This window comes from Gekko japonicus, unplaced genomic scaffold, assembly GCF_001447785.1.
Source record: "Gekko japonicus isolate JY-2015 unplaced genomic scaffold, Gekko_japonicus_V1.1 scaffold251, whole genome shotgun sequence".
NCBI lineage: Eukaryota > Metazoa > Chordata > Lepidosauria > Squamata > Gekkonidae > Gekko > Gekko japonicus.
The window spans coordinates 167,039-181,929 of record NW_015161956.1 but is presented as its reverse complement, the minus strand read 5'-3'; the positions used below and the strand labels follow the sequence as shown (position 1 = coordinate 181,929).

Here is a 14,891-nt window from a genome sequence, read left to right as displayed (position 1 = left end):
TCTCTGCTTTCTTCCACGCCATTTTTATGGATTGTTTACTTTTGTCAAAACTTGCTAAAGTCTCTGAAATTCACCCAACGCCTATCCGCGCTCTGGTAAGGTTCTTAAAACAGATTTCAACGCTTTTCATTCCGTCCCCCCCTTGCTAAATCGCTTTTTAGTTCATATGTATGGGAGTGGGCCCTCCCCCGCTCGCTTTTCTCGCCGTTCTCGGGGGGGGGGGCTTTCTTTTTAAGTTGCCAGTGTTTCGCTTTCACTCGACTCACTGTTCGTTGTTGGTCATACAACCTCGCTCAAAATTTCAGGAAGTACAGATTAGAAATTCTGCCTAGCCTAGTACGTCTTGCAAGCTTTTTGGGCCATTTCACCTTGTTAATGACTCTAAATTGCAACATAGAAGAGGAATTGAGGTTTTTTTCTTGCTCCATATCCATATTAAGTATAATTCCTTAATAATAACAATATTCTTTCTCACTGCATATGAATGTAAAAATTTGTATTCGTGAGAGTGAACTGCTGTGTAGGGGAAAAAGTGAGTGTCACGGCTCAAGTGGGATGTCACCTGACGCTGCCACCACTCTGGATTTAGGATCCTTTGAGAAGGCCCAGAGCACCCTCCCAAGACCTTCAGACCTCCCTTTTGTCCGAGTAATAGGCGTGAGGACCAGGCAGAGTACAACAAGGAAAAGGTTTATTTTATAGGAGGTCAAACAACAAGGTGCAGAATAACAGTAAGTGGGTGAAAAGAAATCAAATGCCCTTATGCGTCTGAATATATACTGTCCCTAGCTCAATATTCCAAGTAACACTAGACTACTCACCCTTCCCTCAGGATGAGTGTCTCTTCCCTGCAGCAGCCTTCCTTCTGGCTCTGCCCTCTGGGAAGAAGAACAGCTTTTCCTGCTGCTCCATATCTTTTATTCCAAGCCCTCCTCTTTTCCTATTGGTCAAGTTTCTGTCAGAGCTCTCTCAGCCCCGTCTACCTCACAGGGTGTCTGTTGTGGGGAGGGGAAAGGAAAGGAATTTGTAAGCCACTCTGAGACACCTATGGGTAGTGAAGGGCGGGGTATAAATCCAATATCTTCTCTTCTTCTTTATTTAAAAATGTCCTTTAATGCCAGAGCAGAGAATCTGTTCTCCGATTTCTTGTGTCTTAAGGTAGTAAGATGTGCCTGCATTATTAAGTAAATAGATATTTAGGGGCACAGTGAAGAAAACTATTTAATACTACAGTATTATCCACTTGAGATACTTCATGATCACCGGATTTCCAGTGCTCTACAAACTCCATGGTAGTATAAATTTGGAGAACAAGGCTAAATGAGAGGAAACTTCAAATGCCAAGGAAATGGGAGGGGGGATGACAGAGAGAGAATAGTGTGTGTCAAACCATTCCACTCTGCAAAGTTGGTCACCTTCCTCCAGCGTCAGTGGCTTTTAGAGGAAGGCTCCCTGCATACATGAAACTGCCTGATACTGAATCTGACCATTGGTCCATCAAGGTCAGTATTGTCTTTCAGATTGGTAATGGATCTCCAGTAGAGGTCTTTCACATCACCTGATCCTCCTAACTGGAGATGCTAGAGACTGAACTGGGGACCTTCTGCATGTCAAGCAGGTGCTGTAACACTGAACCTTCCCCTCCTTGGGCTGAAGGAAAACATCATACTTTGCTGAGCAGAATGATAGGACACCCGCCAATGTGTCTTACATATTAACTACTTTTTATTGTTCAATAAAATGTGAAAGTCTTTTAGTTTCTTGCAAGCTGTTATTGTTTGCTGTCATAATATGAAAAGCCTTAATCAGCAACAATTAAGTTAATAGATACAATTAACCATCTGTTGTCAGAAAATCTTCTCCACCCTGAATATGCTTGAGGGTTGTCTGGAAAGGTTCCACTGGTGTGAACATCTGCTTGTACTCTTCTGTGTGATGTCAACTGTTGATTTGAAAGTGATAGCAGAGCAATAAATCCCCATGCTGCATAGAGAAGCAATGAGAGCAATAATCAAATAGAAGCAGGCAGAGAGCAGGAGGCCCTTATCACCAGGTCACCCAAATGTCCCCTTACTGATCTGTATTTGTTTTAGTAGTAATACGTCTGTGGGCGTTATCTGAATTGAGCCATAGATACCTATGTGCTGGCAGATGAGGCAAAGAATATAATAAGCACCTCAGCTGCCCTCCTTGGCACTCCAAAACTTTAAGCATTTATTTATTTGAAATATGAATATACCTTGTTTCCATAAGACAAACAGGAAAATAAGGCAGCGTATAAAACTTCCCACTTCGGTGGGAAGGTGACAGCGTTCCGTGCGCCTTGGTGTTTAATCATGCCGGCCACATAACCATGGAAACGTCTTCGGACAGCGGCTTTGAAACGGAGATGAGCACCGCAACCCTAGAATCGGATTCGACTGGCTTTCGAGCAAGGGAACCTTTACCTTTAACTTTTATAAAACTCATATTCATTAATGTTACAAGCATTTCAAAAAAATACTTGCTCACTGGCAAAAACCACACTAAATCAACCAAAAATTGTTCTTAAACCCTCTCCTTTGCACTTTCTTTTGAACAATAATACACTGCTGATTTCATTGGGCAGCCCGTTCCATTAGACTGGGGAAAAACCCTTGTTTGGGCTGACACAGTCAGGATTATAGAGATAGTAAGCAATTCCTGCTACAAGGCACAAAATGCCCCTGTGAGCTCATTTTGAAAGAGGCAGTCTAGTAAGTATGTGGGTCCTAAGCCATTAAGGGCTTTATTGGTTAAAACCAGAATCTTGACTAAAACCTGGAAACATACTGGCAGCCGATGTTGCTGTTTAGGTTATCTCAATAACATGAGTGGTCCTATTTGTCCCAGTCAGAAACCAGGACATTTTGCTGCGTTTTTTACTAAATTAAGTTTTCAAGTTGTCTTCAAAGGCAATCCTAGTGTGGAGCATTGTATCCAGATTAGCTGTATTCAGTATTAGGCACAACTTCCATGCCAGATGTAACTGAGCAAAGGTATCCCTAGCAACAGCAACCTGTTGCTTCATCCACTTGAGCAATGATTCTGGGACTGGGAATATTCTTTGCAAAGTAGGGTAGTTTTCATTATGTCTAAGGTGAGAATAGGCAGTTCTGCAGGGCTTGTAAGGAAGAGATGTTCCGCCAGGCCTGTGGTTGAGAACAGCAACGTTTTTTAATTAGCCTGGCCTCTTTTTCTGCTCACTCCCCCCTTTGGGGCAAGCAATCTGTTTTGGATGCCATCTGAAATGGTTACTGAAATTGTTTTACTGTTTTTAACTATTTTAAATTTAATTGTGATTGTAACTTGAATATTATACACTGCCCTGAGCCCCAAGTACGGGGGAGGGAGGTCTAAAATTGAATAAATAAATAAATACATACGAATGACTTGCTCTAGGATGGCTTAGCAGAGCATTGTAGCATGGTTTCAGGGGTTTTGCACTCATACCTATGAACAGTGTGCATAACATCTGTTCAATATTATATTGTGTGGTCTTTCTCGAGGATTATTTTTGGAACTTCTAAATCCCTCCTGAGTGGAAAGAAAACAACTTTTTAAAAAGATTCCTTATGCTTCATTTTCATTTAAGACCTAAACAGAATTTTTAAGACTGTGAGGCTGTACTTCATTGAGCAGCAGTAGACTTAGGAGCTTTGAAGCTCACTGCACACTTTGCTTAAGAGTGAATGCTTGGCACACTCCATCGGATAAATCTTTACCTGGTTTGTCATTTTCTTGACTGCAGATGGCAGTATAGTATGTAGGATATCCTTTTAGGTGCTGTTTGCATTACTTGTGACTGTGCTTTTCATAGCATTGCTTTTGACTAGGAAGTAGCAAACTCCCCAAAGACCATCCTGTTCTTATCAGTTGAAACTGCCTATTTCTGCCCTCTTGACAAGCATCAAGTAACTGGTTTCTGAGCTCATTGTCCCAAAATAAGACATCTTTGAATTGTTTGTGTTCCCATAGGCCAGTGTATTATTTATTTATTTAGTTCGATTTGTCTCCTGCCCTCCCTGCCGAGGCAGGCTCAGGGCAGCTGACAGTAAAAAAAAAAAAGAGTTGAGTTGAGTGTCTCTATCTCAAATGTGTACACTGCAATGCCACACTGCTATTCTTTTTTTAATTTGCACCATACGTGAAACACAGAATATCAGGCACACAGGTTCCATCCCTTGTGCACTGCCTAATATTACCCTGGCTTGATTAATAATTTTGCACTTCCTCTAAATCTCATGTGTGTGATGTGCCATCACTTCTGACTTTGGGCAGCCCAATGAAATAATGACTTCCAAAACATCCTATCAAGCTGAAGACCGTGGCTTCCTTTAGTGAGTCAATCCATCTCATGTTAGGTCTTCCTATTTTCCTGCTGCCTGCATTTTTTCCTAGCATCTAACTCTTAAGAGACTGCAAACAGTGATGACCTTTGTTTTTGTTCATTGTGGTACAAATGCTTCACATTGGGCTTGTGATAGTATGGAATTATTTGGACAGGTGAAATTCACAGTACCTTTTCGAGAATCTCAAACATATCAAAACTTCATCTAATCACATGCAATGCTATATGGATATCTCCAATTTCTCTTCACTCTCTGTGAACATTTTTCTGACTATTAGCAAAGGCCTATTAAGAAGTTCTGGTGAAAACCAAGTTACACAGTGTTTCTCATATCTTCTGTAACATAGTGTCTTGTAAAATAGCAGGGTGGCTCAGTGAAGTAGAGGACAAAGAAATCCAGAGATGACTAGCTCCTGTTCCAGAACTTGACTCTTCCATATGCCGTGAAATGGGGCAGGGCAGGGTGGGAGTGGAATCCTGGTCTTCTGGTCCATGCTGTTTTGTTGAATGTGTTTTCTGGCATGTGCTTATACCGTTGGGATCATTTTGGGGGCAATGTCTTATCCCCTTTTCACATGGGAGTTTAATAGGCTTATTAAGAAGCTGCGGAGTCTATTCCTTCTTGAAGAACTGTAGCTTAGGTGATTACTTGTTTTAATTCTGGATGTGTAAACAGTGACTTGGGCAAGTGATGCTCTGTATTCTTGGTGCTGGGGGGGGGGAATAGTGGGAGGGCTTCTAGTGTCCTGGCCCCACTGATGGACCTCCTCATGGCACCTGGTATTTTTGGCCACTGTGTGACAGAGTGTTGGACTGGATGAACCATTGACCTGATCCAACATTGGCTTCTCTTATGTTCTTATGACTGCTGTATGTTTTTAAAATTTTAATCTTTGTTTATAGAGGGCCTATAGTACATTCCATGATAGTACAGTCATCCCTCCTGCCTAGATTTGTCCACTAACATGGAGTTGTTCGATGATTCTTAATATTTTAGCTGAGGCGTGCCCAATATCTACTGTGCAGATAAGTAAGCAGAGATTATAACTCCATATCTGTCTCACTGTATTTTGGTTCTACTTGTTGTTGCCTTGGCTTTCACTCGCTAGCTGTGAGAACCTGAGTGTGTTTGGGAACAGTGACTTGCTGCGCAGGATGGTACCATGGTCTTGCCTTATAGCCTGTTGAGCAGAGATAAAGAGGGTACTTTAGCTTTTTGTTTTTCTACAAAAGGCAACCTTGTCTGGTGGAACAGGCTCCTTATCAGGAGACTGTTCAGCCATTTGAGGAGACAGCTGTTTGGCTAACAGTCTGCCCTATCCAGATAGCAGCAAGAATTAAAATGATGGAGATGGTCCAAGATAGCTGCTTTGGTATACAGCTTAGATTCTTGCGTTGGCAATGCTGTTCATTTGGCAGGATAATTCATACTGAAGCTGATAGTAGGGAAGGTGGTGTGCAAAGATAAACTAAAAAATTTGGCATTCTAAATATGGAAATGGAACTTCATGTTTGGATAGCCCGGGACAGTTTCCAGTTTGACTCTCAAGTCTAAAGAAAGCATTCTATCTTTAAAAGTACAAAAATTCAGAATCTGGTGGTGGTATTTGCAACCTCAACATGGTCATGTGCCTTCTGAGATCTGTCCATGAGGGCTACAGGAGAACAGGCTCTGCCACCGCTGCTGTTGGTGCACTAGAACACAGATGCAGGCCAAGCTCTCTCCCCATCCCCCCAAAGGGATCAGTGGAGATTGTGTGCAAAGCAGCTTTTAGATGTGTGGCAATAAACTGAACTGATGAATGCAACTTTGATAGTATTGCTTCTGCTCTATAGTTTCAGTGCAGAAGCTGGTTAGAGACAGTCCAAATCCTAAATCCTTGTGCTTCAGTACACTGCTAAGGCATAGTAAGCATCAAGAATAGCAATGGCTTCCCTAAGAAAGAAAGTTGATGCATCACAGCAGAACATCTGCAATATCACCTCTTGTTTGCCTCATTCACTGGCTGCAAGTTGAATAGAAAGTTTTTTATGGTTTTATAACTTCTTTGCTTCCACATTGTGTTCTGAAACTAATTAATTACTGCTTTTTAATTATCATCCCCAATATAATTTTACTCGTTTAATCTGTAGGTAACTGCTGTGCCGCTGGACTTCTACTGCAATGATCGGAGTGCAGAGTATGAGCGTCGGGCACTTAAAGAAGGGGGAAGCCTTGAAGCAAAGCAGTGTATATTGCATGGTGCACCTGAATTAGCAGCTGGCTGGCTTAAAAGGTGTTCTCAGTTCTTCCCAGAATATCCTGGAGGATTGTTAGGGATCAGGCCTCAAAATGGCTGGTCTTTCATCAGGATACCAGGTGGGTTGCAGTCCTGTGATTGAATAATTTAATGGACATGGAATGCAGCAGACTGAACAGTTATATATGTTACATGTCAGGATATGTTTTTGTTCATCTTATTGCTATAGCTGCTCAAATGTTGACCCATGTATTGTGCAACAGCATGCTAGAACATAAAATGAAGGGTATCAAGGATGCATGCACATAGGATTTGTGTTTTCGTTAACTGTGCGTAGTATATATAGAGTTGCTGTCCTGTGCTTACATATATCTCCATGCTATTTCTGTCTGCATTGCTGTGTATTAATAACTGCTTGTAAAAGAAGAGACAAAATGTGAAATGGCTATAAGTAGACACATGAAAGTGAAGATGCTTACATTGTCAGATCATGGGAGAGCTGAAGAGAAGGAGACCAAAAAGGGAAATGTCCTGTAAAATGTATTTCTGAATGCATTTATAATTAATTGTTAAGGTTGGGGTGAAACTATTAAGAGAATTCCTAATGTCCAACCTTGCCTTATTTTGTTAAAATATGTGCGCTCCCATTTATTTATTTATAGTTTATTTAAAACATTTAGTAGCCACTTTCTACCTCAAGGCAGCTTACGATATAAATAAAACGACAATCATAAAAACACACAGAAGACCACAGTTTTCAGTATATGGGCTCCAAAGAGCCAGGTTGACTCAAGTAGGAATCTCGGGAGGGATCTACAGTAAACTGGGAATTTATAAATGTAGGTTTAGATTCATACCAGGAAGCACTGAGGAAAAAAGTTACAACAGATTGAAAATGAAAAAAAAAGACCACTGGATGTGAAGGTAGATAAGATCTAGCTTGTTTTAGACATTAATAACAATTCAAGGAGTGATTCAGTTCAGTGTGGTGAATATTGAAATGAGCACCAGAACAGCTGCGATTGCAGTTAACTCTGTCCTCTCTCATATTCAGTGTTCCCACTTGTGATCACTGTGGGAATCTCTTGAGGCTTTTCCTGTTCTTTGAAAGAAAAATGGTCTTGGATTAAATGGCAGGAAGTGTCTGAGTCCTTCTTACGTTGATAAACAGTACCAACTTCACTGGTTGTTTACTGTGAGACCTAGCTAGCTCTTCATTGACCCTGTTATGCCCTGCAGACTTCTGAGGGAGGGGAGAAACTAGAAACCAGGATTTAGCATTTTTCTTCTACATTTTTAAATTATCAAGGGGTTGTTTTCAAATTCCCTAGTAGGAACTAAGGTAAAAACAATATTTCTCAACAAAATCTCTTTGGTGATATTTTCTTAAGCTGTTATTTTGATTCTTCCATGGACAGCATCCATGGCACCCTCGCATTTACCAGCTAAGCTCAGTTCAGCCTAATTAAAAGTATTTTTCCCATTTTTAATGAAAGCAAGACAGTTTAAAAAGGTGAACATTCTTTCCTTTTTAATATTCTTTATGAATCCTATGGAAGCTAGAATTAGAGCTTTGATAATATATACCATATTAATTATTCATACCCTTTTTAGTCCTGTTGGAGATGACAGAGAGCTATAGTTCAGTCAGAGGACAAATAATTTAATGTTTGGTGTAACAGTTTAGAAACAATATGTTTGTTAGGTGGCAGGTCAAAAGGTACTATGCTATGTGGTTTTCTGCTTATTTCCTAGTGAATTTAGGCAGCCTAAAGTAGCGTATTTAAAACCACAGTTACTAATTTATATCAGTTTGCTATAGATAGAAAAGGTGCTGGTGGTGATAGTAGGATATTTTCTCTGTGAGCTAAAAGCACTTTTAAATCCACTCCCTGCCTGTCATTTACTGTACCTGATTTCTGGCTTCTGTAGTAAGGGGAAATGGTTTGGCCATTCCTGTGTTCATAGTTACTAATGTTATGACTTGGTTCAGGCATAACTCAAAACTATGCTTACACATAAACAAGCCTTTAAAAAGCCTGGGGTTTGTTTGTGGGATACTTTCACCCCAGAACCCTGTTTGTGGAGCTTGTACAAACTACACTTTACTGATCCAGATGTAATGACAAACTATGATTTGCTGAAAACCCAGAAATGACCAATTTACCTAGAAGTAAATAGGTGGCTCAGTGGTTAAGACGCTGAGCTGCAGACCGGAAAATCAGTAGCTCGGCAGTTCAAGACCTGAGTGCCGCGTAACAGAGTGAGCTCCCGTCTCTTGTTCCAGCTCCTGCCAGCCTAGCAGTTTGAAAGCAAGAAATTGCAAGTCGATAAATAGGTACCGTTTTGGTGGGAAGGTAACGGCGTTACGTGATCCTTGGCGTTTTGTTATGCTGGCCACATGACCACAGAACCATCTTCGGACAGCGCTGGCCCTTCGGCGTGGATACGGAGATGAGCACCGCCCCCTAGAGTCAGATTCGACTGGCTTTCGAGCAAGGGAAACCTTTACCTTAAATAATTTAAACATTTGGTTGTTTTGCAGTAATGCTGTTGTAGGATCGTCTGTATTTGCGGGGACTGTTATTATAAGCATTTTCTGTCATCAGTCATCCACTACTGCAGAGGACATCAGTGTCAAAACTCTTCTAAAATGTTAGTAAAGTCTGATGGACAGCTTTTAGATTCATGAACAGCTAGATTCGAGTCCAGTAGCACCTTAGAAATGAACAAGATTTTGGCGATATAAGGTTTTGAGCGTCAGAGCTCCCTTTGTCAGAGACCTTTGACTCTTGAAAGCTTCTATACTCCAAATCTTGTTGGTGTCTAAGGTGCTACTGGACTCAAATCTGGCGTGTTCTACTGCAGACCAGCACGGTTGCCCTCTGAAACAAATTCATGAAGAAACCTAAACCCATACAAGAGAGTATCCCTATAGCACAGGGCTGCTGAAAGTCAAGAGCCCCACTGGGAAGATCTCCTTCCCCCATATGCCAACCCAAACATTCTATGAAAACAACCCACATAATTTGTTTCCTACACCCCATCCCGCCCTTAGCAACCTTACCCTAATAGTAGTTCCCTTATACAAGGCAGACAGCAGACAAACAAAATGTGGTGTTTTTTAAAGTACTTCTGCCACTTCTGGAATAATACTGCTAAGTAAACAAATGAAAAAATGATAGGATTTAATTGATCAGTCTTTGATATCATGAATCCCCTTTGAATGCACATTTGTTTCAGCATCATTTAGACAGCCTGCAGTCTTTATTAGGCACAACCAAGTGCACATATTTTAATGTTTTTTGCCACCATGAACTGAGAAGCTCTGAAGCAAGAAGTGAAGTTGGGAAACTCATGGTGCCAGAACTTCTTTCAAGTATCCAATTCCATGTCACTCTGGACATGCATAGGATATGCACAGCATATGATTATAGGTGTCCGCTTGATGGAACAAAAGTGTGAGCCAGCTAAAGGAGGTGATGGTGTAGAGATGACGGTTTTCCATAGGTATCTAATGAGCACAGAGCTTAGTGTCTAGTAAGCAAGGCTTGTAAGATCTGGACACAAAGTTGGTCAAATTGGCTTAATATAAATTATCTGCAACTGACAGTGCTATTAGCTCTAAAAATAGCGGAGTGGTACATGTATTTCCCACAAAATTGCAGTTCTGCCAGACAAAGTGTTTTTCTTTTTTGGTTATTTAATTTACTGAATTTACTGTTTACTCAATTTTGTATACAAGTTTTATGTGGAATCTATAGTGTTTTGTTTCCTTGTAGAACTGCACGTGTATGATATGATTTGTTTTGCTTGTGTTAGATAGGAAAACTGTAGCTAAACCTGGCAATGTCTAACTGTCTGAAAAAAGCACAATGCGAATGGCTGGCTTTGGGGGAAGTCATTGGGTTTTGCAGAATGACAGACTTGAAAATGACTTGTGAGGGCTTCCTTATTGGGGAGCATCTTTATATTAATCAAATAAGGTGTGGTTTAAAAAAAATGAATCTTCTATCTAGTGCTACAATGGCTCCCTTGCGTAAAGCTTTTAGTTATCTTTTTCCCCTCTTCCTTCCTTTTAGACAAAGAGAGCCTGATCACAGACAGCGGAAAGCTTTATGCCCTTGATATTCTGTTGACAAGATTAAAATCTCAAGGACACAGAGTCCTTATCTACTCTCAGATGACACGGATGATTGACTTGTTGGAGGTAAGAACCATGTAACTCATACAAAGGGAATTCTGAAGCTAATGACTAATGAAATCTAGGATCTGGGATAAAAATCTTTTAAGCAGATCCAGAGACGGATAGGACTGATGACAATTTTATCCATTTGTACTTTCTGTTCTAAACTTATGGAGCTGCAGTTTTCTCTGTGTCTGCAAGGGAGGTAGAGACATCTGGTGCCTCTGTGTCAAAGCCAGGGAAAAGTTCACCAAGTGACTTAAACTTGAGAGCCTGGCGCAGGCTTTATATACATCTCCAGTGAGGCTAAATGATGTCGTGCATAAGAAGTTAGTGGCTCTGCCCACAGTAGGGCAGCATGAAGTGCCCCTGTGCTGCTGCCAGCTGACAAATCTGTACTCATGTGCTACGTGTGTTGCGCTGGGCCTCAAGCCAAAGTACAGTCTCAATAGCACAATCCTTCCTCTTGTGGCTGTGTGCCAGAAGAGAGACTTTATTGCTTGATACTTTGGGCATGCTTTGGCTAGTACTGCAGCATCTAGGACTGGTTCATACTTTTTTTTAACCATAGGACTGTGCATACTTCTTCCATTCTTACCGCAACTGATTTCTGTAAGACCGTGATCAGAACAGTTGTGCTGTTGTTTGTAGCTGTGCTCATACAATCCTGATTGGTTTATATCATACAATCCTGATTGGTTTATATCATGCATGAGCAGGAGGAGCTTGCCTTTGCTCAGGATCCTCCTGCATGCGCCCAAAAGCCAGTAGTGAGGATCAAAGGGCCCTCCTGGTCAAAATACCTTGTGAAATTGAAGGAGGGGGCTTCAGTAAAGGTCAGGGAAAGGGCAGCCCTCCTGCCCATGTAGTGATGGTGAAAATTCAGTGGCGCAGACTGTCCTCTAGCACAAGCTGGGAGAAGATTCCCTCTCTTTACTTCACCCAGACTGCATGTGACACCTTGTGCAGGCAAGCTCCCTGGACGTCAGTACTGGCTTACTGGGAGGCTGCTAGGGAAGGGGAAGATTCTCCTCTGCAAGCTCTTTTCACTTCAGAATGTTAAGATCTCCCTAGTCCTACCTGGTTTCTTGCTTCAACAGTAAGACCAAGAGATCTAAATAAACTGCTTTGATGTTTATGGTTTGAATAATTGCTGTTGGGTGGTGTATAGACTTTTTTTTCTTAGCAAACTCCCTGTTATTCTCAGTGGATCAAAGGAAGGGAGAGATGAAATTAGTCAATGTTTCTGTTGCCTGAGTAACACACTCTCTACACTCAGAACTGATTTTCATTATTTTTCAGGATTAGTTCTTTAGGTGTTATGGTGACCTTTAGAGTTGAACAAGCTTTAATGAAGGATATTCACAGTAATTTTCCTACCCTTTTAGAATTAGACAGTAACACTTTTCTGTACTTAAAAGACTGAAGACTCCAGTCTATGTGTGGGGAAAGATCAAGCTGACGAGAGCCCTTGAATCTTCCATTGTAATTATTGTGCTTCTTTTAATGTCCCAAATACCACATTTGGCCCTGAATGTACCTGTATATTATTACCAGTGTCTGGGTTTCTATTAGAAGGACAAACATAGTGCATTAGTCCTAGTTCCACCCTTCTACTTTTCCCACACAAATATATTTATCCTGTTTGAAGCAGGTTCCGGTATACACTCCTCCCCTCCCCGACTGCTCTGATGTTTGTATGAGCTGCTCTCGGTTCTTTAGCAAACATGACTCATGCTCCCTCTGGTTCTGCAACCATGTCAGATGGTCTTGCTTGTTTGGAATAATTCACCTCCACTGAAGCACCTGAGTGCAATCCTAAAATATCTTTATTGGTTCCCCTATAGTGCAATAGAGAGATCTCCAGAGCAGCTGAGAAACAACAACAGAGGGGACAAACTCCAAGGATAAATTGTGTAAATTTAGGATTGGAGTTTGCTGGATGTTGCACAGGGATCTGGGCTTCCTTTTGCCCTTTTTGCTCCTTCTGTTGCAGTGGCTGCTTGGCCTTCACTAACCAGGCCACATTGAGATCTTCCTTCTTCCCTAATCAAGAAGGCCGTCTAGCATGCTTGACAGATGGGGTGCAGGAAGGTTGGCACACTTTTTTTCTAGAGCCGGAGGCAAGATTGTTGGTGACTTCCAGTGTCACCATCAGGCCGGTAATAGTAAAAACCAGCATCAGTTAAACTTAAGAGGTCATGGCTGGAAGCAGTAAATCCATCAGATTTTCCCTTGATTCCTGTATTGTCCTGTTAACTTTTGTGGGGAAATTAGTAGTGAAAAATAAGTAAATGTGTTACATAATCTTCCACCAGTGAAGTCTTTTAAAATCTCTAAATACTTTAGATTTTCCTTATGATGGCAGCATAGTCTATAAACAAGACTAGAAATCTATTTATTAGTATTTCATAATCCTAGTTTTAATCAGCCTAATTTACAGAGCCTAGCTTCAGTCTCCAAAATCTTGAGCCATCTGTATTTATGGTTGGGAAAAGAGAAGCAGTGTCTGTGGAGAATAGTACTGAGACTTAACACCCTTTGAAAATCTTATAAAAAAGCAGAAAACAGACATTAAAGGTTTATCCGCAATAATTTATTTACAAATAATGAATAATACTTGGAAGAAATTTAAACCCATACAGGAAAGATGGCACGGAGATTGTGATATAATTTTTTCTGAGGACTAATGGAAAGCTATATGGTCTAATAGTATGTTTCACACTAGATCGAGTAATTTGAAATTGCAACACTATAAACTTTATTCCAGATGGTATTTAACCCCAGAACGGTTATTTAAAAGTAAATTTAAACCTACACCAATATGCTGGAAAAGATGTGGAGAAATAGGTACTTTGTTACACTGCTGGTTTTCATGTAAAAAATTAAATTCTTTTTGGCATGAAGTCTTACAGGAAATAAAAAACATTACAGGTTATGAGATTCCATTACCTCCAACTTCTGTACTTTTACATTATTGGCCAAAACTACACCTTAGTAAACAGAGTGAAGAGGTGATATCTATTTTTTTAATGTCTGCAAAAATTTTAATTGCTCTTAACTGGAAGAGTAAAAAAAAATCCATCTTTGGCATTATGGAAGTCCAAAGTATGGAATAACATAATATCTGACAAAATTGCAACTCAACTTTCTTTAAATGAAACACATACATTTATTTCTGCTTTTACTGAAAAATGGTTTGTGTTTTTTGATTATATTAATAATAAACAGTCTCAAAGTTTCAAGTTGCCAGAAAAATATACAGATTTTGTGTTTTATTAAATGTTTCATAATGACTACAGTCATAACATATTATATGTATATGGTAAATTATGTAAAAGACCAAACTGATTTTTTTTCATGTTCTATGTTTTTATTGTTGTGTATGTAATGTTTATAATTAATAAAAATGGTTCATTAAAAAAAAAAGAATAGTACTGAGGCTGTATATAGCGAGAGAGATCTTGTGCTCTTGATTTGTGCTTTATGGCTTACTAGGAATAAGGCCTGATGTGGAAATAAATAAATACAGTTGGCTCTAGAAAGAGGCTCTGGGCGGGTGCCCTGGCCTTGGGCACTCAGCGTCAATTTGCTGTGGTGACCTCAGCAAGGTATAATGACACAGAGTTTACCTCTTTCTCCAGGGGAACTGATCTCTGCCATCTGGAGATTGGAGATTGGCAACAATGGTTCCCCAGGAGGAAACAGCTGGTTTGGAGGGTGGAGTCTATGGCATTGTACCTGTCTGAGGACCACCCACCCCTCAAACTCCACCCTCTCCAGGCTCCACCCCTCAAATCTCCAGGAATTTCCCAACCTGGAGGTGGCAACCCTATCTCCTTCCCAGCCAACCATCGGTGTACCTTCCATCTCCCCCCCACACCTGGAGCCTCTACCTTGGAAAAGTAGTCTTTCTATACAGTGGAGACCCAAGCGGGAAGGAAGCAACCTCAGCAGGGTATAATGACACAGTCTACCCTGCAAAGCAGCTGTTCTCCCCAGGGAAACTGAGCTCTGCCATCTAGAGAACAGTTGTATTTCTGAATGATCTCCAACCCTCACCTGGAGAATGGCAGCAATGGTTCCCCAGGAGAGA

At 40.8% G+C, this 14,891-nt stretch overlaps 1 protein-coding gene across 1 annotated transcript in view; it reads left to right on the top strand.

Annotated features, from left to right (window-relative positions):
- INO80 (INO80 complex subunit) overlaps positions 1 to 14,891 on the top strand; it is a 106,893-nt gene that overhangs the window by 65,860 nt on the left and 26,142 nt on the right. The window contains exons 26-27 of the mRNA XM_015429521.1: positions 6,503 to 6,728; positions 10,692 to 10,819. Coding sequence (XP_015285007.1) covers positions 6,503 to 6,728; positions 10,692 to 10,819 — 354 coding nt within the window. The remainder of the gene's footprint in view (positions 1 to 6,502; positions 6,729 to 10,691; positions 10,820 to 14,891) is intronic.